The sequence below is a fragment of the Chiloscyllium punctatum genome, chromosome 4, assembly GCF_047496795.1.
Source record: "Chiloscyllium punctatum isolate Juve2018m chromosome 4, sChiPun1.3, whole genome shotgun sequence".
Classification (NCBI taxonomy): domain Eukaryota; kingdom Metazoa; phylum Chordata; class Chondrichthyes; order Orectolobiformes; family Hemiscylliidae; genus Chiloscyllium; species Chiloscyllium punctatum.
In genome coordinates, this window is record NC_092742.1 from 94810351 (window position 1) to 94836724 (window position 26374).

At 44.2% G+C, this 26374-nt stretch overlaps 2 protein-coding genes across 2 annotated transcripts; one reads left to right on the forward strand and one right to left on the reverse strand.

Annotated features, from left to right (window-relative positions):
• Positions 1-3737: 3737 nt before the first annotated feature.
• On the forward strand, positions 3738-9442 carry LOC140475993 (EEF1A lysine methyltransferase 3-like). Its single transcript, XM_072567895.1, has 3 exons — positions 3738-3899; positions 6288-6399; positions 8961-9442. Exons 1-3 carry the CDS (start codon positions 3738-3740, stop codon positions 9440-9442), a joined length of 756 nt encoding a protein of 251 aa, XP_072423996.1.
• Positions 9443-18452: 9010 nt separating this feature from the next.
• LOC140475994 (EEF1A lysine methyltransferase 3-like) lies at positions 18453-23058 on the reverse strand. The gene is made up of 3 exons (XM_072567896.1): positions 22927-23058; positions 21448-21559; positions 18453-18847 (listed from the first exon to the last, which is right to left on the reverse strand). Exons 1-3 carry the CDS (start codon positions 23056-23058, stop codon positions 18453-18455), a joined length of 639 nt encoding a protein of 212 aa, XP_072423997.1.
• Between the last annotated feature and the right edge of the window lie 3316 nt (positions 23059-26374).

Sequence of the window (26374 nt, forward strand, 5' to 3'; positions counted from 1 at the left end):
CAATCAAAACTGACGTCAATTCTATTTCTTCACGTAAATGCATTCGAGATATCGTCCTCAAGTCTCCGGGGTTTTTTTTTAAACATCCAGTCCATGTCTTAACAATCTACCCGTTATTTCAAGCTAAGTTAAATCTTCCAAACGCAGTAAAAATCCAACTTTATTTTTGACGATGCCTTGGGAACTCTGGGCAGCGACAATGTGGTTAAACTGGTAATTCAGAACCGCAAACTAATTCTCTGTGGAGATGGGTTACAGCTGCCCAAGATAGGTGCTAGCGTTTGAACTCAATAAACTACAAAATAAATTAATAGCAAGTTTAATGCCGGCCGTGTTTTGAGGCGAACAGTTGAGATTTGTTGCAAGTTTAGGTCTTGACAGAGAAGTTGCGGATATGCTCAAATCGAAGGTAGGAAGCTTACTAGAACAGCATTACAATAGTATTGTTCCAAAAAAGGCAACAGTCAAGCTAAGTCAATGGTGGGCACAAGTTGTCAAAGATGGAAGAAAGCAGTATTATTGATGAGGTCAATGTAAGTTGGTAATGCACCTCTGTATCGAACAGAAAGCCATGATTCCAAGTTGTACTCTTCAGCCTCAGACTTGCTGGCAAAGAGAGGAGTGGAGTTGATGACTAGAGAACAAATAGTTAAGGAAACTGAAGCCTTAATATTTCTTAATATTTACTTTGATGAAGTTTGTTTTCATCCAGTGCGTGCTTGTGGAAAAAGCAGTGTGACAACTCAAAGGCGTGATATAAAGAGCTGTTTTCAACACTGGTCAGGTAAAATATCCGTTGTATTTTTGGAAAATGTCATACAGTGGCAGAAGGTGGGGAGGAGTGATAGCTTGATTCTTGGAATACTCGAGCAGTATTGGTACAGTAGAGGGAAGAGAAGCAGTGTAGGTCATTCCCTGACTGTCGCTGGATATGCAGGGATGGAGCATGGTGCGGCTGTCTGCCAGCTGGAAAACAGAGAAGACATTGAAGGAAGATCGTGTGATTAACCATCTCAATTCTGTAGCTTCTTCATACTTTCAAAAAGACTGTGTATTGAAAGAGGATCAAAGGTTAGCAGGAGGAGACAAGAACGTTGAATTCAAAACACAATCAGATCAGCCATTGAGTGGAGCAGCAGGCCGAAGGAGGGCAAATAGTTCATTTCTTCCAATTCATATCGTTTATTGTTCAATGAATTCATTTGTTAGTTAGATATAACTCAACATCATCAATTTTGATAAGAATTGCATCCAGATCCAGAGAGCCACAGTTAGAAATCTGGTAACATTGCTCAAAGTAAGCACAATGTTTTAAAGACCTTGGCATTAATTATAATATTGCACTCTCCCCGTACCATGCTAACTCAAATGAGCCTGAGCTGAACAATATATTGATTCGGTCTCAAAATTCGGTCTCAAGTGAAGAAATTCCCCGTTTTTCGACGACAGAAAACTCACCTGCAACAAGGATATCTATAATATCTATCTTTAGCACGGATGTTTACTTTCTGGATAGGAGTGATCGCACGTTTGTCTGACTCTGTGTATAAATATGGTGCTCCTTACTTTGTGAAAGAGCCGTTATTGGACGGAGACGTGGGGGAAGCTGGAGTAAATGAGCTTTGGTTGCAGTAACTGCCCATAGTTTTCCTTCCCTACAAAGGGAGGTGATTGGACTGGCTTTTCTCAGATATAAAGATAATATGCTGCACTACTTTACACCTGTTTCAATGACGGTGACTTCTCTGAACGTCCAAGTACTGACGATTGGTATCAAATTAGGTAAAGGGGCAGTACAGAGAGATCTGGGTGTTCTTGTCCACCAGTCAATGAAGGCAAGCATGCAGGTACAGCAGGTCGTGAAGAAGGCTAATAGCATGCTGGCCTTCATAACAAGAGGGATTGAGTATAGAAGCAAAGAGGTGCTTCTGCAGCTGTACAGGGCCCTGGTGAGACCACACCTGGAGTACTGTGTACAGTTCTGGTCTCCAAATTTGAGGAAAGACATTCTGGCTATTGAGGGAGTGCAGCGTAGGTTCACGAGGTCAATTCCTGGAATGGCAGGATTGCCTTACACGGAAAGACTGAAGCGACTGGGCTTGTATACCCTTGAGTTTAGAAGACCGAGAGGGGATCTGATTGAAACGTATAGGATTATGAAAGGACTGGACACTCTGGCAGGAGGGAACATATTTCCGTTGATGGGGGAGTGCCGAACCAGAGGACACAACTTAAAAATACGGGGTAGACCATTTAGGACAGAGATGAGGAGAAACTACTTCACCCAGAGAGTGGTGGCTGTGTGGAATGCTCTGCCCCAGAGGGCAGTGGAGGCCCAGTCTCTGGATTCATTTAAGAAAGAATTGGATAGAGCTCTTAAAGATAGTGGAGTCAAGGGTTATGGAGATAAGGCTGGAACAGGATACTGATTAGGAATGATCAGCCATGATCATATTGAATGGCGGTGCAGGCTCGAAGGGCAGAATGGCCTACTCCTGCATCTATTGTCTATTGTCTATTGTCTATTGTCTATTGATTAGAGATTTATAGTGGAGGAAAGGAACCTGTTGGCCTGAATACATTTCTTATTGAATTGCTAAGAAACTGCATCAATGGCATGGCATACATTCCTGCATTTAGATTGGAGGTAGCTTTCCAAATGTGACTTTCTTGTTTTACATTTGGTTCAGCTGTTGTCTTCAAAGCCACTTTTGTCTGTCACTACCAACCCCTCCGTCTCCCTAATACAAGTGAGATCAAGGACAGAACTGGAAATTCACCCTATTCTCCCCCTACCCCCTTATGTGGAAAATAATGACGAACACTGTCTCCAACGGTTAGTGGACGCGAACGTTGACTTCTTGTCCAAAGATTTGTGGGTTTTCGCCGTTGCAAGCATTTTGACCAAGATAAACTGAATTTATGGACGAGAAGTCTAAGGGGGGATGGTGATATTCACGATCACGACGAATGCCAGCATGTTACAGACCATCTCACAGTTCACAGGACACGAGAATAGAAAGTTGTAAGTGGGTGTCTGAATTACTTAGTGCAGAGTGTAATGAATGAATTCAATGGTCTACCAAAGTAGGCAGTGAGATTGATTGGCTCACAAAATGTAATAGAGTAATACATGAACAAAATTTTGAAATGGCATCAGGATGCGTTGTGGAGCATAATACTGGGCACACAGGAGCTGGTCAAAATAACGACTCTTGCTATTTCTTAGTACATATCCCTAGTAAATGATTTCGTCCAATGAATGTGGAACTCATTCCGAGTCTTTGGAACCAGATCTGAAAGGATTATTTTATGAGCATCATTAAAGCGATCCATATAATGTTCAATTCCGTACCGTCTCTACCGATTAGTAAAGACAGTGACGGCGCGGTCCGACCTCTGCGCGCTTAAAGGGGGCGTGCTTTGTGGCTGGCGGATCACAAAGGGTGTTCTCGAGCAATCGTAAAGGAACAGCTAGCGGTGGAACAGGAGCTTGGCGGGCCGCCCGGCTGCCCCGTCTATATGAGATCCTTCGCCTCATCACTGTTGCTACTACCTGGCGGGCTGCGGCAATGACGGCCTTGTTTATTGCACAACAATAGACAGCACGTGTGATTGGCTCTGGGGAGCTCTGGGACGTCCGGAGGGCACGCTGGGCGCTTTCCCAATGCAAGTGGACACTACTTTCGGGCGGCCCGGCCCCACGACAAACATTGGACAGGATGACAACTACGGCGATGCAGTCCTCCGAACCTTCCAGAAACGACGCTCCATACGACGAGAGTTACTCTCCGAGCTGCTACATCACACATAATAACTTTGAGTTCTGCGGGTATAATCTGAAGATCGCCCAAATTCTGGGCGTTAATCTGGGCGTGTCGGCGTATGTCTGGGACGCTGTAAGTTTGCAGCATCGGCCGCTCGGAAGAGCGGCAGCGCCTTGTATCTCACATGAAATCAAAAGTAACGTCCCCACTCTGTCTTTGTTCTCAGATTTCTAATAATCCTCCTCCCTCCCTTCAGAGAGTAAACATCTCCCGACAGTCCCCAGACCCTGGAGGGTCTGCTTGGGATATATTTCGAGCATACGCGTTTGAATACGAGCAATTTCGCTTCCACGCGCTTTCTTCCTCCCGGGTGGCTTCCACGCGAGTTAGAAAAGTGGTGAAACTAACGAGGCCATCTGACCCGTTGCATGCGGAGTGCTCGATATGACTTTCCTGCCGTAGCCCTCTCCTCTTGGACTTACTGATCCATGCTGCCTGCGCCTTCGTCCGGAATGCTGTTTTACCAACTGCTGGCTCAGGGGTTCACCATAGCAAGGGGGAGAGGGGGATGGAGGGAGGGATGGGTGGAGATGGTGCTGTTCTCACAGTGTAAAAGCATTAGGCGAATGTCTTTGAATGACATCTCTTTGAAAGCCGGTGTTTTGTTTTACAATTCTCCCCCAAACTCGGTGATAACGGTGTGTGGTGCTAGAAAAGCACAGCATGTCAGGCAGCATCCGAGGAGCAGGAGAATTGACGTTACGCTTATGCCCGAAACATCGATTCTCCTGCTCCTCGGATGCTGCCTGACCTGCCATGCTTTTCCAGCACCACACTCCCGACTCTGATCTCCAGCCTCTGCAGTGATCACCTTCTCCAAATAAGAGTGTGTGCTGCAGTTTGAGCCAGAGATGCCGCTTGCTCCCAATAGTGAGTTGGATGAGGCACTTGGTAGGACTCCCAATCCTTAAGCGTTGGGCGGCGCGGCAAGCTCGGCTCCTTCTTTGTCCCAGATTGTGCAGTTTCAATTCAGCTTCCATTCAGAGAGGACCTGCAGGTCATAGAGTTATACAACATGGAAACACACCCTTCTGTCCAACCCATTCACGCCCACCAGACATCTCAACCTGACCTAGTTTTATTTGCCTGTATTTGGCCCAAATCCTTCCATTTATGTACCCATCCAGGTGCATTTTAAATGTTGTAATTGTATCCTTACACCATTTTACTCAGGTAGATCCTTCCACACACGCAAGTCCTTTTCAGATCTCACCTCTCGCTTTAAACTTATGCCCTCTAGTTTTGGACCCCCCGACCCTAGGAAAAGGGACTTGGCTATTCACACTATCAATGCGCCTCATGATTTTAGAAAACTTTATAAAGTCACCCCTCAGTCTCCCATGCTCCAGGGGAAAATGCCCCAGCCAATCCAGCCTCTCCCTTTAACACAAAACCTCGAGTTCCGGCATTGTCCTTGTAAGTGGGGCGGCACAGTCGCTCAGTGGTTAGCACTGCTGCCACACAGCGCCAGGGACCCGGGTTCAATTCCCGCCTCGGGCAACTGTCAGTGTGGAGTTTGCACATTCTCCCCGTGTCTGCGTGGGCTTCCTCCGAGTGCTCCGGTTTCCTCCCACAGTCAAAAGATGTGCAGGTTAGGTGAATTGGCCACGCTAAATTGCCCATAATGTTAGGTGCATTAGTCAGGGGTGAATGTAGGGGAATGGGTCTGGGTGGGTTGCTCTTCAGAGGGTCGGTATTGACTTGTTGGGCCGAAGGATCTGTTTCCACACTGTAGGGAATCTAATCTAAAAAAAATCTTTTCTGCACCCTACCACATTTATGAGCATCCTTCCTATAGGAGGGCGACCAGAGTTGTGCGCAGTAATCATCAGGTTAGATAGCATCTTTGGTGGGAGAAGAGGGTCAATGAATTTTCATCAAAGAAAGTGGGGTGGAGCTGTTAGGAGTGAGAGAGGTGCCAGGTTTCCAGCAAGGAAAAGGAGTAAGGTGGAGAATCGAACCAGAAAGAAGGCCGGTGATAGAGTTGGTGGGCTGGAGATAGGAAACATCGTGATGATGCGATTCTCCCCAATAACTTACGCCTCATTTTGTTTCCTTGCTATTTCAGCTACTGACTTCAGTCTCGTTTCTTTTTCAATCGATTTCGCTTTCAGACTGAGGTCTATGGTCATTGGCTCCCTATCCAGGCACTCCTCATTCCGTTCCTCGCCCTATTCCCACTTTCATTGGTCTAGTAAGACCGTCAGGAGGCGGGAACCTGTTTGTCCACAGAGCGCACACCACGCAGGGAGATTCCGCCAGGAGCACGGGGTCTGAGATTGGGCCTCGAGTGCTGAGCTGAGGCCTTCCTAGTTGGGCGGTAATGTCCGGCTGACAATCGTCCCAGGAGCCTTCCTTACTCTTTGCAAGCAATTATCTGAGAGTAGAGCTCGCCGGCTCTTTGGTATGCAGTGTCAGGTCCAAACATTTTAAATAACTTCATTCTAATCTCTTTGACAGGGGCTGGCCCTTTGCCGGTATTTTGAAAAGAAAAACATCAACTTCAGCGGGAAGAAAGTGATTGAATTGGGATCGGGCACCGGAATCGTCGGGATTTTAGCGACGCTACTGGGTGAGTGGAGGGTAGCAGGGAATGCTGTCACTTTGTTGACGCCAAACAGGAATATGGGCGATAAAGGCCCTGGGGATCTCCAGATCGGGGGTTGTTAGGGCTCCAGACAAGCTTGAACGAATGAATGAATGAATGAATGAATTTATTGTCACATGTATCTTGAAGATACAATGGAATGTGTTTTGTCACCGCAATACGGCATCATTTTGAGTTATAATAAGGATAAAAAGAAATTGCTCGAATAAGACTTCATCTTCTTATGGAGTGGGTGGGCTCCGGAGATCCCGAACACTGCCTAACTTGCCGGCGGCAGCTTGGACCTTCCTTATGTTGGACTAGTTTGCATTCGGAGCATTTGTTTTCTTGGTATAACCTTTCATTTTTCGTATCATGGTCAACAAGAATGTAAATCAGGTCCGCACCAGAGACTCGTTATTGTTAACTGATTCAATTAGTTAGGCGAAGAATATTCTAGAGAAAAAAAAATCGAGCCCTGACCAGAATTCATTCCCTCAATCAATATTATCGAAACAAAGGCGTATTGTCTGGCTAGTTAATCCTGACTTACTGCATTGGACATGGTTGGGAAGAAATGAGGCTATGAACTGCCATAACACCTGACCCTCCAAGCAGACTGCTTTTAACACATTTGAATTTTCGCCAAATCCAGACAACAATCGTTTCATCTTCTAATCAGAGGTTAAACAGAGTCCCTGAACAAATTGAAACAGCATTATTAAATGGAGCAGGCCGTGTCCCCATAAAGCAAGACTTCAAAAAGATTCAGGATTGGACTAATGACCATCTCTAACAAGAGACAACCTCCCCTTGGTAATCGATTGCATTGCTGTCGCTGAATGTCTCACTATGAACATCCTGAATTTACCGCTGACCAGAAGCTGAACGGGACCAGCATTTGAATGCTGTGACAAAACGTCCAAGACAGAAATTTGGAATTCTGCAGGAGGTCAAGCTCCTACTTACTCTCCAAACCTGTCGAACCCCTAGAAGGCATGAGTCAGGAGTATGAGAGCATATTCCCCGCTTATCTGGCTGAGTCTAGCTCCAGCAATACGCGAGGAATTCGACATCCACCAGCCTAGATACCCACTCCGTCCATCACTCAAGTACAGTGGCAGCAATGCATATCTCCAGATGCATTGCCAACTCGCCTAAACCCTATTACACAGCACCTTCCAAACGTATGGCCTCTAATACCTAGACAGACGAAGAAACGTGTGGGAACACCACCACCTCTAAGTTTCCCACATAGCGCATCCTGAGTTGAAAGAATGCCATTGTTCCTTCACTGTCAGTGAGACAAAATCCAGAAACTCTCTTTCCAACCGCCTTGGGTTGCATGTACATCAAATAAACTGCAACAGTTCAAGAAGACAGCTGACCACTACCTTTTCAAGAGGAGCTGGGGGTGTGCAGGAAATGCTACCTTTGCCGGCTTAAATAAACAACGCATTACTTTGTTCTGTGTCATTTCGCGGCTATTACAATTACAGCAATATGACTTAGTAACAATAACTGTTGAGCGTGTAAATGGCACGATAGAAAGCAAAATTAAGTAAAGAGAAGAATAATTGTGTTTTGGGATTTTTGACGTCAATGCTCACTTTGCAAAATGAAAGCATAAATGTAAACATATTAGGCATTTAAGATATCAAACCCCGGACGATCAGACCGAGCAATAGTACAGTTCCAGCAGGAGTACAAGGATATGTGACGAAAAGGAACACCTCGACGGCAGAGAGAGGGAGGGAAGATGCAGAGGTGTAGAAGGAAGACAAAGCTGAGGTCCAATAGGTTAAAGACACGGCCGCTAGTGTGATAGACAGGAGGTGAGGGTGACAGAACATAACAGGGCTGAACGATGTAGAATTCCATGCGGCATTGTAAGAGAAGGATGTGGGGATAATACACAGCAGCGCGCGGAAGGTTAACGCGCGAGAATGAAAATTGTGGAACGAGCTGTTGTAGGATTGTTAAGAATAACTGGGTAAGTCGAGGACGCTCTAAAACTTGAATCCAGGGAATCAACCTGTGTGTGTGTATGTGTGTGTGTTTCGATGGGTGTGTGAAAACTGCTTTTTGACACAGAATAATGCAAAGACTGAGTTGTATTGAACGTTTTCACAATGTCAATCAGTGCATCAATTTGCCCAAGATGTTCATTGAAAATTAAGTAAGTTTTAAGTTTTGTCGGTCCAGATGATACTCCGGATGGAGCTTCTGAGCTGCTGCACCATGAAAGTGCACAAACATTGCTATTCAGTGACTCCTCCTGACAGAAATTCAGTACACTGCTGTATAAATTGTCATTTTCTTTCCAAGGGTGGTTTTCTTGCATCTTAATCCTGATGCATAGAGAAAAAGCTTCGACCTCTTTTTTTTAAAGGAATGCTTTAAACCTAGCACGGTCCAGCACTATGTGGGTTAATGCCTCGCCAGAGTTCTCCCCTCGCGTTGTTTCTTTTTGATTATGTGATCACAGTGTCCAATCAGTTCACGAGGGCAAAGTAAAACTAATGTGGCTCTTCTCCCCTCGTTAGGTGGCGATGTAACCATAACGGATAAACCGGAAGTCCTGAAGCAAATCGAAACAAATGTCCAAGTAAATGTTCCCAGTGCCTGCAGACATCGCTTGCAAATCCGTCCGTTGACATGGGGTGAAGACCACACGAACTTTCCTGCTGACTATGATTTCGTCTTGGGTTCAGATATTGTATACAGTTCGGTTACCTACCCGGCTCTAATGGAGACCTTTCGTTATTTCACCAGTCAAGGGGCTACAATCTATCTCTCTTCAGAATTACGAAAGAGGAACGGATCGCCTTCCTTCCATGACGAGAGTTTGCCCCAGTATTTTAACTGCCAGATTGTTGACAGGTTAGAGAACAAACATATTATTCTATACAAAATGACTAAAATCGATAAAAGTTCTGAGCAAGACCTCCCAAGTGATGATAGAAATCTGCTTTTGACTGAACCCGACACTGGGGTTCAGCCAACCTCCCTATCACTCAATAACTAAAATCCAAAAGAAACATTTAACATCCCCTCAATATTTTAAATTCATTCCTATTCCTCCGTATCTACCATCTACCAGCTGACATCATTTGTCGGGATTCAATAGTTTTCTAAAATCTTGGCCAAACCATGATGATAAAGGGATCAAGTTGGTGAACGTTCTCATATTACCCAGGGAAAGCAGTAATGGCCACAGATTACCCCCACGTGTAGCTTCCGATGGATACTTTGAAATGGTACATTATAGCATTCATTTCAATGAATCTGTTATTTTATGAGCTTGTACTGCTAAAAGAGCAGACAAGTTGACGGTTTCATCAACATCGCTAATACTACTACAATCAACTCTCGCTCCAAATTGCACCACTATCTCCTTTGGTCACCAGTAACACTCGTTCAAGTGATTCAAGCTTTGGCCCTGCCAGCATCATAGGCATCACAATTAAATACTGCGGCTATAAACGTCTGGTTTGAGGTCAATCCTACCGAGTGAGCTAAGAAACATCCTATAGCGTAGTTGTGTAGATCCTACAATTAAAGTGAACTGTATCCTGTTGTGTGGGTTATGAACTGCATCTTATATTATGAGTTGTGAGCTGTCTCCCATAGTGTGACTTGTGCTACGTGCTGTAGTGTGGTTAAACCATAATCTACAGTGTGAGTTATGAGCTACATCCTATGGCATGGGTTGTGATCTACATCCTATAGTGTTGTTGTAAACTATATCTGACTGTGTGGGTTGTGAGCTACATCCTACAGTGTCGGCTGAACTAGTAACTATCGAAAAGCAAGTTTAGGATCCTCCATTATCCCTATGGTCATCAGTCCTCTGCTGATTACTTTCTGCGCAAAGAAATTACTTTTAAACTCAGATTGTTTAAAATAACTCTATTAATAATTATACATAAATTGATTTTCAAGGTAAGTATGAAACCGTGTGTTGAGATTAGTATAGCTGGATGACTAACCTTTTCGGTCCTGAATTCATTGCATTAGTTAAACCCATTACTCTGGAAACGGAATCCCCTGTCCGGGACATTAGCTTTGGCAAATTAAAGTACTTGAATCTGAGAGCTTGTCCTGTTTACTTTAAATGTGTCCGTTAGGGTAACTGGATTTTGCTGCTAAAGAATAGTGTCCCTGCCTCTGAGCCTAAAGTTCAATGGTTCAATCCCAATTTGGGATTGGAATACTAAGGATACAACCCGGCAATCAGCAGATGGTAAGGGTTTGGCCACGTGCTGGAAAGAAGGTTGCAGCCTCCACCTCCATTGTCCATAGTTCGAGCTGCCAGCATCACGCGCACTGCGAAAACACACCCGAATGCACCACTTCTTGCGGGATCTGTAACAAATACGGACATAATCGCTGTTGAAACCCCGCATAAATCGGGGGGAAACCGTACGTCAGCGGGTCTGGTACAGTAACCACATGAATCTAATTCAGAATTGAGATGTGGCCAATTGAGTCACTGACTAGTATAACAATATGCACATCGTCATTGAGAGAGAGAGAGACGCAAATGCACTTTCTTTAGTGCGGGATTTTATTTCGATAGACGAAAAGCAGTTATTTTTTTACATATACCAGTGCTTCCGTTTAATCTCACCGAAAACTGGTGTATGTTGCTTAACTAGTAATTAACTAATCATAAATACTTAATGTATTAAAGTGCCTTCCAGGCGGTTTTAATGAAATTATACGCACAGTTTAAACCGTTTCCGCTCATACATCGGTGATTTCTGACGAAAACTGCTGAAAAACTGACATTATATGGCCGAGCTGAGTGATTGATAAACGGTTGATATCCCGCCTTATCAACGGACTTCCTTAAATAGCAGCCAAATGATACACCTCTTGTCTCCATTTATATATTCAAGTGTAAGTGCAAAATGTTTAAATAAGCAAAATTATCACAGTTCTGCGAGTTTGAAACCAACTAACCCCGCTTAATTAGCTCCATCATTATAACATGTAAAATTAGATTAGATTACTTACAGTGTGGAAACAGGCCCTTCGGCCCAACAAGTCCACACCGCCACGCCGAAGCGTAACCCACCCATACCCCTACATCTATATCTACCCCATACCTAACACTACGGGCAATTCACCTGACCTGCACATCTTTGGACTGTGGGAGGAAACCGGAGCACCCGGAGGAAACCCACGCAGACACGGGGAGAATGTGCAAACTCCACACAGTCAGTCGCCTGAGGCGGGAATTGAACCCGGGTCTCCGGCGCTGCGAGGCAGCAGTGCTAACCACTGTGCCACCGTGCCGCCCACGGTACCGTCTTATTTAAGCCAGGGAATTCACAGTGACTTGGAGCCTTGAACAATGAGTCAGTTGCTACTAATGTCAATTGCAAACTCGAATTTTCTCCTTCTAACAGTTATATTTATCAGTGACAGAATAATTAAAGTAGCAGAATGTAGCAGAGCTAATTATGTCCGCATCTCTACATGTTTCCTTAAGTTGCACGAACAATAAGTGTTGAGTAACATTGAAATAGCACGTTTTTTTTCACGACTTGGAGGTGCCAATGTTGGACTGGGTGGACAAAGTTAAAATCATACCAAGTTATAGTCCAACAGGTTTATTTAGAAGCACCAGCTTTCGGAGCGCTGCTCCTTCATCAGGTGGTTGTGGAGGATAAGATCATGATCACAGAATTGCTAGCCAAAGGAGTCCAGTGTCACGGAGATGTGATACATTAAACAATTTTAGATTAAATCTTTCATCTTTCAAAATGGTGATGCTGGACTCTGTTCTTTGATATGTAAATCTCAGATTCTTTTAAATTACATTCGCAAGATAGCTCAGCTTTTCTCACAATAGTTGTGAAGTCTGTTTGTGTCCCAATGTTATGTCAGACTGACAAACCCTCTGCATCGTTTTACAGTTTTACATGGAATCGTGCAGTTTTTGAGCAAATAAAATGCAATTCTGCAAAAACAAATTCACCCCATAAACGTATATGTGCGCGCGTGTAAATAAACCTGTGCTCTATGACCTGGTGTTGTGTGTTTTTTTTTACTTTTTTCGACCGTTTCCCGAGCCACCTGTGAATATTTAGATCTTAGTCCCTATGTCGGGAACAAATTAAATTTCCCTTTTAAAAAAAATCCAAGTCTACTTTTCTTTCGTAGTGTACTTTGAACCAAGCTTACTTCGAGACAGTTTAAGCGGCTGCCATGCTGCGGGGGACAGCGTAGACGGGTTTTCTATTGTTGGAATTACGACGATATCAGCAATCAAATACTTTAATTTGGAAAATATCATTTCTGCGATAATGCCTTAAACGGGGTTTACGTGAGGACACATACAAGTTGACAGTATTTTTCTCACAAGAACATAATCTACATCAGACTGTAATTTCGTTATGTTTTAGCTGCGGGTCCCCCTCACATTTTTCGTTGTCCCCAGAACAGATAGTGATAAATGAGCATTGCAGTCTTTTCCTTCGGCCAGTTTTTTTTTAAAGTTCAGTCACGGAATGAGGGCGTCATCATTCAGTCAGCATTTATTGCCCATCCCTAATTGCCCAGAGGGCATTCCACCGCATTGTTGTAGGCCTGGAGTCACATGTAGACCAGACCAGGTAAGGTTTGCAGTTTCCTTCACTAAGACATTAGTGAACCCGATGGCTTTTCCCGACAATCAACAATGGATCCATGGTCATCATTAGATTCGTAATTCCAGACGTCTTTACTGATTTCAAATTTCACCATCTGCCGTGTTGAGATTCGAACCCGTTAATTGTAGATGGAGGAAAAAAATGTTACAAAATGTTTGTAGCATATGCATTTTTGCACCTGGAGGGGGTAATACCATAGGCTAGCAATCCAGAAACCCAGGCTAATGTCTGGGACGAGGGTTCAAAGGTCCACCGTCTCAGCTAGTGGCATTTAAATTCAGTAGATAAATCTGATTGCTATTTTTAAAATAATCTGGTTCACACATTCCTTTTATGGAAGAAATCAGCTGTTCTTACCTGATCTAGTCGACATGTGACTCCAAGCCCACAGCAAAACGGGTGATTTTTAACTCCTTTCTGATCAGGACAGTCAGTTCCAAGAGAAGTGGGAAGAAATGTATTTTGCAGAGTAGAATGTGTGAATTTAATATAAACCATCTGGTACAGGTTAATGTTGTGCAGTAACAGACAAATCCGTGATGTATACAAATCTTCGTAAGATGCAAGGCAAATTAAGAATGCCATTCAAATAAAATATATACACGGATCACTGGCTATATAAAAAGGGAAAATATGTTTTTAAAAAAACATGCTCAAAGTTACTGATTGGTGTAACTGGGTTGTGAAGTCCAATTCTCCCGTGCACGGAATAATGATAGAATGTTAGAAATCGGGAAGATCTGGATTGTACTAAGTACCTTCTGCGTAGCATGAGATGTCATTTGACTGGTGTTGTTAAATTACCAGTTTTCCAGATTCTTCGTAAATAATGACAAGAAAGGTCATAAGAAATCTTCCATTAAACTGACGTAATTCCTGGCGCTCTAGGTAGTTTGTTATCAGGCAGTGTCTTGGCAAAATGGGATGTTTTGGTCTCAAAGAGAATGGCAATCTAACAAAGAGACACCCTGTCCGATATTCATCAGTTGAAACGAATCAAGTGGGTATTTGACCCAGCCTAAACCAGCCCTTCGACATATGATACATCAACAAATAATCAAGGTCAGGGAGCATTCCTCATCTGGGACCCATCTTGTTCAGAAGCAAGAACCATCAGAAAGGGGGCGGAGGACACGGGAACAATTCCCTAACGCATCGTTTGGAGAGCAAGGAGCAGCCTTGACATGTGCAATGAGCTCAACATATTCACTACCAACAGTCTGCATCAGTGAACCATCCACAATTGTGTTTTCCTGTCTAATTAATGCATCATACCTAAACTACTGCTTAACAAATATAATTAGCTATCTGAAAATTCGATTCTATATTGAAGTTTCTGTCATTGCACACCCCCAAATGGGAATAAATTCCTACCGTGGAACGGTTCCATAGAATAAATATTCGCTGTTCATCCTTAGGTCTCCCTGAAAAAGCAACTCAGCTTGTCACACTCCAGACATTTTTTTCCTGCATGGTTCCACATTAACTCGTTTTATATTATTGTCCAAATATCTTTTGAAAGCTCTGATCGAATCTGCCCCAACCAAACTTACAGATAACATATTTCAAATATTCCTAATCTAGAAGGTTTTGTTCCTCCTCTTGACTTTTCTCAGAGAAACTTAACAGTATCTGTAGACATAGAAACGGGGTAAACGTTATGAGTCCAATAAGACTCATGCTCATCACTGAAGAGTAGCCGCAAAAGATTTTGCTTGGAAAAAGAGAATTTCACTTCCCCACTAGCGTTTCTGTAGAAGAAATACTTCTTAACACCAATCCTGAGCAGTTTAGCTCCAATGTTAATGCTACGTCCTCTTGCACTGAACTCTTACACTAGAAGAAACAATTTCTCCATATATCTGCTATCATGCAACGTTAGGCCAAAGTGCGTTAACTGATTGTTTAAGCTCTGATCAAACTAAATACAAGAAATCGCGTGTGCTCCGATTTAAGTAGATTTATTTTTTCATTAGCTATAATTAGTGAATGCCTATTAAACGTTATTGTCAGGTTCATAAAGTGATTCATTTAAATTTCACGTTGGGAATTTCACGTTGGGAACCCCCTGCTGATGGCTAATATTTGGAGCTTGATATTGACCTGTTAATTTCCAAGGCACCGATTGCACCCAATGGTTAAGTCGAACACATCATGGTAAATCGCCGAGATTAGTAGTACATCGGAGTTGATGCTGCGTACTGAAATTGTAATTTTTCCAACCATTCACGGAATCCTTTCTATGCAGAAAGAGACCATTCGGCCAATTGGGTCGGCACCGACCCTCCGAAGAGCTTCCCATCCAGATTTAATCTTATCCCTATCCCTGTAAAGCTGCTTTTACATGGCTAACCTGCACACCCTGAATACTTAGGGGCAAATTTGCATCGCCAATCACCTAACCTAATCGAGGGTGGAATCGATTCCGGGTCGCTGGTGCTGTGAGGCAGTGCCGCCACTGTGCCTCAGTACCGCCCTCTGCTCCTCTGTGCCTGGACAAAAGCAAGTCCAGATTTGATTTGGAGATGCCGGTGTTGGACTGGGGTGTACAAAGTTAAAAATCACACAACACCAGGTTTAATTGGAAGCACACGAGCTTTCGGAGCGACGCTCCTTCATCAGGTGATTGTGGAGGGCTCGATCGTAACACAGAATTTATAGCAAAAATTTGCAGTGTGATGTAACTGAAATTATACATTGAAGAATTGATTGTCTGTTAGGCCTTTCATCTGTTAGAATACAGTGATAGTATCACTTCTTTCATGTGTAAATCACAAAACCCTTTTTTTAAAAGTTGCATTCTCGGGTTAACTGTTAACAATGATGATAGCTAGACAATATGTTGAAGGTGTTAGCTCCCGTGTTCTCTGTCTATGACCTGATGTTTAGATTGATTCTAATCTAAAAAGTGAGATAACAGAGTTTTACATAAATTCATGCAGGTTTTGAGCTCAGAGTTCTACATGAATGTATGCAGTTTTTGAGCAAAGTGCAATGTAACTCTGCAAGTACAAATTCACCACATAAAATATATGTGCGCATGTGGGTCTTTGTCTGTGTGTGTGTCTGTCTGGGGTGGGGGTTGTGGGTATGAGAACGTGTGTGTGTGTGTGTAGTGAGTGCAGAGTGTCTTAAGTCTGTGAGGGGGTGCATGTGTGGGAGTGTGTGTGTCTATAAGGGTGTGTGTGAGTGTCTGTGTGCGCGTCTGTGCGTATGTGAGAGTGTGTGCGTGTAGGAATATCTGTGTGTGTCTGTGATCACCTGTAATGTGACATGAAGCCAAGGTCCAGATTTCGCTGCAAAACAGTCTGTTTTCAAGCCAATGCCACCTCCTTGCTAAGCAGTCTGTTTTCGCATTCTTTTCGATCTCCAGCAATTATAGGGTCATAGAATCATAAAGTTGCACAACATGGAGACAGATCCTTCGTCCAAATTGTCGACCATATATCCTAACTTAGTCTAGTCCCATTTGTCAGCATTTGGCCTATATTCCTCTAAACCCTTCCTATTCATATACCCATTGTAATTTTTGTAATCGTACCAGTCTCCACCACGTCCTCTGACAACTCATTCATATACTGTACACGCTACCCTCCGCGTGAGAAAGCAGCTCCTTAGGTCCCTTTTAAAATCTTTCCCCTCTCACCTTGATCTTATGCCCTCTACTTTTGGGCTCCTATGTCCAATTCACCCTTAATTATCTGGCTTGGAGATGTCAATTTTTGGTAATATACGCCCCACCCATTCACATTCTGAATCATCTTAAACAACTCAATTAAAGTTGTATTTTAATCTTTTACACCGACTCCAAAGTCAGCATTTCCTTTCAGAAAAGCAGGGCCTGGATGCATTAGTCCAGGTGTAATCCAACCGACTTGCATGACGCCCACCTCTTGGGTTTACCAATGTATTGAGATGCAAAGTAGTATTCCATCGGATTGCATGAGCATGTCACCACTTCCCCAACAGATTTAAACGATTTCCGTATTTGAAGATTTTAAATATTTCTTCACCATCATTGATGCTAATTTGCCACCTTCTTGAAGATTCTCTGTTCTATTTTTCTCTGTTCAACGTGGATGAACTCACGTTGCTCCACGTTGAACTCCATTTATCATCGTTTCACTTGCTGATTATGTGTGTATGGTGATGTGTAGTTCTATATCTGAAGCAGGATTTCACTGGCGATCATATGCCTTCATTTTATAGTTTTTGAATCAGGTCAATGTAAAGGACAAGTACAGTAACTCCACAGTAAGCGATATCAATCTGCAAACTAATACATATTATTGTAATTTTTATTATTCAAGTTTCTGTTTGCGCAATAGTATTGTTTCAAACCACAGATTTTGGGAAAACTAAGGCAAATAAATCGCCATTAATTTTGCAGGACCAGATTATTCAGTTGCTGGAACAATTTTAAGCTTTATCACCGTTTTAATGCTCCAATAAAAATAAACTAACAATTACAGATGACATTCAAATTTCCAGAAATGTAAGCAAATATAGCAGCAGAATTTAACTTGTGGCTTTGCATTCAACAGTAGTCTATACTTCAACCTAGAAGAACGCATTACAGTTTTAAAGGTTGCTGATCTTATAGTTCTGAATGGAAGAAATGAGATGGTCGCATTTAAGATAAAACAAAAGCAGACTGGACATTAGGACTGGGTTAGTATTGGTGTTGGTGTTATGCTAGAGAGGGTGGTGAAGTTTAAGGATAATTTCATAGCATTCCAGAATTGGAAATTGAAGCCAGATTTATTTCGATCAGTGGGAACATGCGTACTCTGTGACTGGCCAGGAACTGAATCTATAAAGAGCAGGTAACTCTTGTTTCAATAAAATGCCACCAATTAAATTGCGCCCTCTGTGAATTTTTTTTTGTATTCATTAAGGGACTTAGCCAATTTACTTTAAACATTCTTAATTGTAAGGGGCTGACTGATAGTCATAGCAGTGCCATTGTAGGTTCATCACTGATACCAAACCGAATGATTTCTATCCTGACATCTTACTCTGCTCCTGGAATTACATGTAAACTATGCGCCTGTCCGGGGTGGTCTACGCGACGTTAGGAACAGTAGTGTCCCGTATTCAGTCCCTTTACAGACTGTTGCTGATATGTGATGCTCCAGATAAATCATTAGCTCGCAATCTCCAGTAAGGGGACACATGTACGTTTAGCATTTTAATGGGACATGACGGTATGTATCACCAACATTTGCGAGATCCGGGAAAGTGAAGGGGGCAGAAAAGCGAAGGAACAGCACGCGATATTTTTCCAATGAAAATGTTAGTAATGCTCGTTCATTCACCTGAACGGTGAGAAGTCAAAAGTAGATGGTTGTCTGTCTTCCGATCCTGCATCGGAAACTAGTCTTCGTCGTCTGAGACTTTTCTGGTCACTTTGTAAATGCAACAGCTCCCGCTGGTATGAATGAGCTGGCTGTGAAATTGCACCGGCAAGAGCTCCTCGTGGAATTCAGCCGATCCCTCCCGATACTTCACATCCGAACACAGAAAAATTACGGTCTTGTCTTTGCAGAAATACAGCAATGTCTGTATAAGATTCGGAAATTGCGACGGGCTGTACACGATGTCCGAACCCAGAATGATATCAAAGTCGGTTGGGAAACTGTTCTGGTCGCTACCCCAAGCCAGGGCGCGGATCCTCGAACGGTGCCGGGAGCTGACTGGAATGTTAGCCAGTATGTTATATTCGATTTGTTTCAAAACGTACGGTCTATCCGTCATGGTGACATCTCCGCCTGGCAAAAAATAAAACGTCGTTTGAATCCACCGGATCCCCTCAGCATGAGTTGATGCGTATGCATTATTTAATTTCCTCAAAACAGAACGCACACACATTACTCCACCACCATCTACCCCACTCACTGGCCTCACATTCCGAATACTCAATAGTTACTTGGATTAGCTTAATATTTTCCCTCGCAACTCGATGATATTTAATGGGGCTGTTCTGTCTTTTTTTTTAAGACGGAATGCGCAATAGAAACGAAGAAGCTACTTGGATGCTGCCTGAACTGTTGTGCTCTTCCAGCACCGCTAATCCAGAATCTGGTTTCCAGCATCTGCAGTCATTGTTTTTACCAATAGAAACGAATGCTGACCAGAGCGCGCCCCATCCCTCCCAACCCTCCTCTCCTCTCCATCCCCCATTCCTCTCCACCCCCCTCCCCCTCTCCAGGTTCTGAATCATCCACTGCCCATCCAGTCGGGTCTGCGGTTCTAGCGAAGTGATGGAAGAGTAGAATTCTGTCAAGTAACAATTACCTGGGCAAGTTGTTGCTGTGTGATATTGAGTTAGGCATCAATGGAATAGCACACGGAGTAGGGAACACATGCCCTTAACAGGATATGTGAATGGAGGCATTGTGAGCGGGAGAACTATTGTAGTAAAGGACCCAAACATAAAATTTAATATCAGGAAAATCGAGGTGAGGCTGTATACGATGGCGCTAGAATTCTAAAAGAGGTCCTGGAGCTGAGGGATCTGGAATAGATGCCTCAGCTCTAGTACAGGTTGAGAAATTGGTTGATAAGACAGACAGCATCCTGATCTCTATAAAACGAAGCATGGTCTACAAACTCCAGGAAGTTATGGCGTATCTTTCTGAAACAGTGTCCAATTCTGGAGGACACAATCTTAGAAAGATGTGAAGGCGTCAGTGAAGGTGCAAACAAGGGTCGACCAGTATGTCCCCAAGAACGAGTGACTTCACTCACATGGATAAATGAGGAAAGGCGGAGCTGCTCTCTTCAGAGAACAGATTCGATAAACTGATGAAGTGTCGAGAGAGATGAAATACAGAGAGCTTGCTTCCATCAATAGAAGTTGTAAGGCTATGGGGAAATGAAGGGGAGTAGGATCAGCAAGGCTGCTCATATAAATAGGAGGCATAGCTACTATTGGCCGAATGATTTTTTTTTAAGATTCCCTGCAGTGTGGAAACAGGCCATTCGGCCCAAAAGTCCACACGAACCCCCCGAAGATCAACCCACACACACACACCGCCCCCTCGGACTAATGCACATAACACTATGGACAATTTAGCATGGCCAATCCACCTGACCTGCACATCTTTGGATTGTGGGAGGAAACCGGAGCATTCAGAGGAAACCCACGCAGACACGGGGCAATGTGCAAACTCCACACAGACAGTCGCCCGAGACTAGAACCGAACCCGTGTCCCTCGCGCTGTGCCCTTATGCTCTGCGCTCTGAACATTCTACAGTTCTGTGACTGCACCACATGGAGAACTATAGCATTTTAATTGGAGCTAGCCCAGTGCTGTCAGCACAATACCGGGAAAAATTATAACTATGTTATATGGGCTGGTTTTTGGAACTGTGGAAATTCTACATCACGCTGAGCCACGACATGCAGCGATAGGCCTAAGTGGGAACAGCATCACATGTTGGCTGTGACTTTTAACCCCGAGGAACTTCGAAGGAGAGAGCACTTAGCTCTGACTCGGTCCTCGAATGATCAGGCAGGTCACTCAGCCACAAGACAGCCAAAGGGGCAAATGCCTTTACCCCTTATCAGCAGTGTAAAGTTAATGATCAGCAAAGAAGTGCCCTGCACCTCCAACTCTGTACCACGTTCAAAAGCAGGTGTCCCTTTCAAACCCCTGGAGGCTATATTGAAATGGCATTTTCATTAACGAGGACAAAGTTGGTTCGAGAACCAAGCGACAAAAGACAAAGTCCTCAGTCCCGCAGAGATTTTGAGAAGCGGACATAGTTTTGCAGTTTGTTCATGACACGTTGTCCTGATAGTTATATTTAGTGTTTGTTGCATGTTGTTGTTTTCATATGAACAGCATTTGGATTTTCCTTTACGACGTCGATAATAAGGCAAGTGCACAAACGCCTCAGATAATGCACAGAGAAACCACAGTTACAGTCATCACGGGTCGTGTTCTTGTTGGTGAAGCTACGTGGGTTTCGTCGACTTGAAGGTTCGTGACCCACAACTGTCGGGGATTGCTCGGAGAAACTGAGGATTGCAGATGCTGGAGATCAGCGTCGAAAAGTGTGGCGCTGGAAAAGCGCAGACGATCAGGCAGCATCCGAGGAGCAGGAGAGTAAAGATAAAAAAAAGAGCTTATGCTCGAAACGTCGACTCTCCTGCCCCTCGGATGCTGCCTGACCGGCTGTGCCATTCCAACGCCACACTTTTCGACCACTGTCTGATTGCCCCTTCCTACTAAAATCGAGGCTTGTGAGCTTGGCAGTGGACTTTGGCGAGAAAGTCACTGCAGGGACCAGATCTCGTAAAAGCCTCTGATTGGGCGCTATCCACTCTGTGGCGTTATGAGGAGCTCCTGCTGGATTCACTTACCCAATAACACCGCCAATATGCCCACAATTCCGGTGCCAGAGCCCAGTTCAAGCACCTTCTTGCCGGTAAAATCAATCTTCTCAGACTCAAAATAGCGACAAAGGACAATCCCCTGAGGGAATAAGAAAACACCCACACTCTGATCAAGATATTTATTTGTAAAGGGCACACGTTTAAGGATAATTCTGAAAAATGGGCAGGTTTGTTAAGGTTCACTCAAACACCCTGTAATGGAGAGATTAGAGAAACCCTTTGAACAAACTCCAGACTCTTGGCTTCATTTAGGAGAGGACTGGTAACTTAATAAGTAGTAGGGTTTTCAAGGCCCACTAACCTCTGCGTCCCCTTGCAAACAATTGGCTGTGTAAGCATTGTGGATGCCTAGGGGTAGACATCAGAGGTTTTTTCTTCCTAAAAGTTAGAGTACAATTTTACTGCATTGCAAGTCTGAGGTGATGACTGCAGACTTTGCGCAGAGAAAAATGCCTTATGACCTGAATCACACTTAATGGAACTTGTTGAGTTAAAGGTGTCACTGAACAACAAGGGGTTACTTCCTGCAGAGGTGCGTGTTCATTGCGCTATTTCCTTTTAATGGGCCTTAAACGTCCCTGTTATTTCAGTGGGTCGAAATCTGGAACTTTACTCCCTAACAGCACTGTGTATGCAAGGTTTGTGAAGGTCTGTGTATGTTCATACACCCCAAGGACTTCAATAAGATGATTCACTCCCGGCCAATTAGAAATGGGAAATAAATGTTTGCCCAGCTGGTGACGTCCATTTCCCACGTACAAATATAAATACTGTCTGATACGCGTGTGCTCAGCAGCGCCTATTCTGAGTCAGAATGCCATAGGTTCAGTGTATTACATGTTTTCTCAATTACAGCAGTGATCAATGTCTAACAAAACATCGCTTTAACAAGGCTCCAGTGTTGCACCACATATGCGGTGGGGCTGGGATGAAAAGGAAGCCAGTCCAGGGTTTGGAGGCTGGTGCAATTACAACGTAGAAAAAAAACATCCGGATGGGTAGATGAATAGGAAGAGTTTCGAGGGATATGGGCCAAAAGCTGGCAAAATGGAGTTAGGTGAAGTTAAAAATCACACACCAGGTTATAGTCCAACAAGTGTATTCGGAAGCACGAGCTTTGGGAGCTCTGCTCCTTCACCCTCCGATGAAGCTCCGAAAGCTATTGCTTCCGAATAAACTTGTTGGACCAAAACCTGGTGTTGTGTGATTTTTTAAACTTATTCCACCCAGTCCAACACCGGCACCTCCAAATCAGGATTAGATTAATTTAGGATATCTGGTCGGCACGGATGAGTTGGACCGAAGAGTCGGTTTCTGTGCTGTAGATGACTCAAATCAGCTTCTTATCTGCCCCAGTGTAGCCAAATTGACAAAGGCGTCGCAGTGAGGGTCGGAGTTCGTTTATAATTCCGAAGAGAACTTTTTGTAACAGTCCACCAGACTTACAGGTCCCCAGACATAAGCAGATACGCCCAAGGAAGCTCCTTTGAACATCGTGATCTTTAGAGGGTGACCGCTGAATTCATAGTCCTTCTCCTCCAACTCCAAGAGGGGATAGTTTTCCTCAATGCTGTTCATCCTCTGTCCTGTCAAAAGGGTTTCTCGCCGATCGCCAAACAGACGTCGCCCAGTCCGAGACACAGCCCTAACCAGTTCTCGCCTCCACGGATCCACTCCAAGTTGTTGTTGCTTTCTTTACCTAGAAGTAACAACAGAATTTACTGAAAACTAGTATAGAAAAGAAAAGCAACACCATTGTAGCTGAGCTTTACATCTCTGCATATAACAGGAGGACCCACATTAGAACACAGGAGGACTATCTTCGGTTTGAAATGGATGCAACAGGGGAGTAGGGGTATTTACTAAATGAGGAAATGGGATTGGAATAATCAGGTGGTCGGACAGAGACTCAGTGGATGAGTGGTGCTGGAAGAGCACAGCAGTTCAGGCAGCATCCAACGAGCAGCGAAATCGACGTTTCGGGCAAAAGCCCTTCATCAGGAATAAAGGCAGTGAGCCTGAAGCGTGGAGAGATAAGCTAGAGGAGGGTGGGGGTGGGGAGAGAGTAGCATACAATGGGTGAGTGGGGGAGCCTATCACCTTCATCCCCTCCCCCATTCACCTATTGTACTCTATGCTACTTTCTCCCACCCCCACCCTCCTCTAGCTTATCTCTCCACGCTTCAGGCTCACTGCCTTTATTCCTGATGAAGGGCTTTTGCCCGAAACGTCGATTTCGCTGCTCGTTGGATGCTGCCTGAACTGCTGTGCTCTTCCAGCACCACTAATCCAGTATTTGCTTTCCAGCATCTGCAGTCATTGTTTCTATCTCAGAGACTCAGTGGGCCGAAGGGCTTTTTGTTTCTGTGCTGTGGACTTCTTTGTACAGACACGAACCCCAGATTGCTCGAAGATTCTATGAACAACGCAGTTTAACCGGAGATACATTTTACTGATACAGCAGCAAAAAAAAAGTCAAAATTTTAAATCGAAAAGAACATTAGGAGCAACTTCACGCTGGGACGTTCTCCAGCATTGAGCTTCGCAAGTCAGATAGCGATGTATCATTTGCAAGTTCGGGAGCTGGAAGCATGTTCGCTCGTTAGACCGAGTGGACGAGAAAGGAACACCCCTGTTCCGTTTGGCCCATAAGTCGTGCTGCGCAGGAGCTTGCTTAATGAATTTGGCCTTCCCCCGGTCAGGAGCTAGAATGCACTCCCACCCACCCACTTCCTATAGATAATGGATCCACGTCTGAAAAAAAAACAAAACATTGAGGCGGTAAGAGTGAATTGTTTTCGCAGAGGGATGGCACAGACAGGGCGGACATCATCGCAACCATTTGTGTTACTCAAAGAACACAGAAAGTTACAGCAACCTTCTGCCTTCCAAGCCTGCGCCCATCTAGATCCTGTATTTAAACCTGTCGCCTATTTCCCAAGGATCTGTATCCCTTTGCTCCCTGCCCATTCAGGTTTCTGTCTGGATACATCCTAAATGACGCTATCGCTCCCGCCCCTACCAGCTCCCCTGGCAACGCGTTCCAGGCACCCACCACCCTCTGCGTGAAGAACTTGCCATGTACGTCTCCCCTAAAGCTTTCCCTCTCACTTTGAACTCGTGATCCCTAGTAATTGAGTCCTCCACTCTGGGAAAACGTTACTTTGTACATTTTTTGAAAGCTTAGATTCCCTACAGTAGGGAAACAGGCCCTTCGACCCAACAGGTCCACACCGACCCTCCAAAGAGTAACCCACCCAGACCCATTCCCCTACGCTGCATTTACCCCTGACTAATGCACCTATGACTATGGGCAATTTAGCATGGCCATTTCACCTGATCTACACAACTTTTGGATTGTGGGAGGAAACCGGAGCACCCAGAGGAAATCCACGCAGACACAGGGAGAATGTGCAAACCCCACACCCATCGCCTGGCGCTGTGAGGCAGCAGTGCTAAACACCGAGCCACCGTGCTGTATAGTTTGCTTTTGTATTGGACTTTCCAAAATGCATCACCTCGCATTTGTCCGGATTAAACTCCATCTACCATTTCTCTGCCCAACTCTCCAATCTATCTATATTCTGCTGTATTCTCTCACAGTCGGCATGGACAGGTTGGACTGGAGGGTCTGTTTCCATGCTGTACATCTCTATGATTCTGACTATCTGCTACTCCACCAATCTTAGTGTCATCTGCAAACTTACTAATGAGGCAACGTACACCTTCCTCCAAATCATTCATGGAAAAGTGCAGCAGGTCAGGCAGCATCCAAGTAGCAGGAGAATCGACGTTTCGGGCATGAGCCCTTCCCGAAACATCGATTTTCCTGCTCCTTGGATGCTGCCTGACCTGCTGCACTTTTCCAGCAACACATTTTCAGCTCTGATCTCCAGCATCTACAGTCCTCACTTTCTCCTCCAAATCATTTATGTATGTCACAAACACTAGTGGTCCCGACACTGATCCCTGTGCAACACCAATGGTCACAAGTTTCCATTTTGAGAAGCTCCCTTCCACTACTCTGTCTCCTGTTGCCCAACCAGTTCTCTATCCATCCAGCTAGAACACCCTGGACCCCATGCGACTTCACCTTTTCCATCAGCCTACCATGGGGAATCTTATCAAGCACCTGACTAAATACCATGCATGTGACATCTACATCCCTTCCCTCCTCAATCAACCTTGTCACCTCCTTCAAAGAATTCTGTTAGGTTTGTAAGACATGACCTTCCCTGTACAAAACCATGCTGCCTCTCACCAATAAGCCCATTTTCTTCCATTTACTCATCTCCTCTTAGCTCCTTGATTTTGAAGGGGTCAGGAAGTACAATAAGAATTGCTTAAAAAAAACACAACGTCCTGGGTTTTCTTTTTAAAAAGATGTCATCAGTCCCCGACATAATTTACGTTTTACGGCCCGGGTTTGACAGCCACCCGCTCTAAAAGTGGATGTGGGCGGGTTGAAGGCGATGGTCTCTTTTTTTTTGCTTAAATGTTAACTTCACATCTGACTCAGATCCACCATTTTGAGATAGAGTGGGGAGTTTAAAACAGCTCTCTTAGTTTCTTAAGGAACTGCATTAGTTGTTGTCATTGTCATTTTATCATGAATTCAAATGTCCTTAAAAGAGATTGGCGATATCTTGTTATAGACTCAGAGACATACAAATGGGAAGGCATCCTTCCGTCCAACTCGTCCATGCTGACCACATATCCCAAATAAATCTAGTCCCATTTGCTAGCATTTGGCCCATAACCGTTCCTATTTATGTACATATTTGGATGTGTTTTAACTGCTGTAATTTTGCCAGCCTCTACCACTTCCGCTGGCAGTTCATTCCACACACGCACCACCCTCTGCATGAAAAGGTCGCCCCTTAAATCCCTTTTA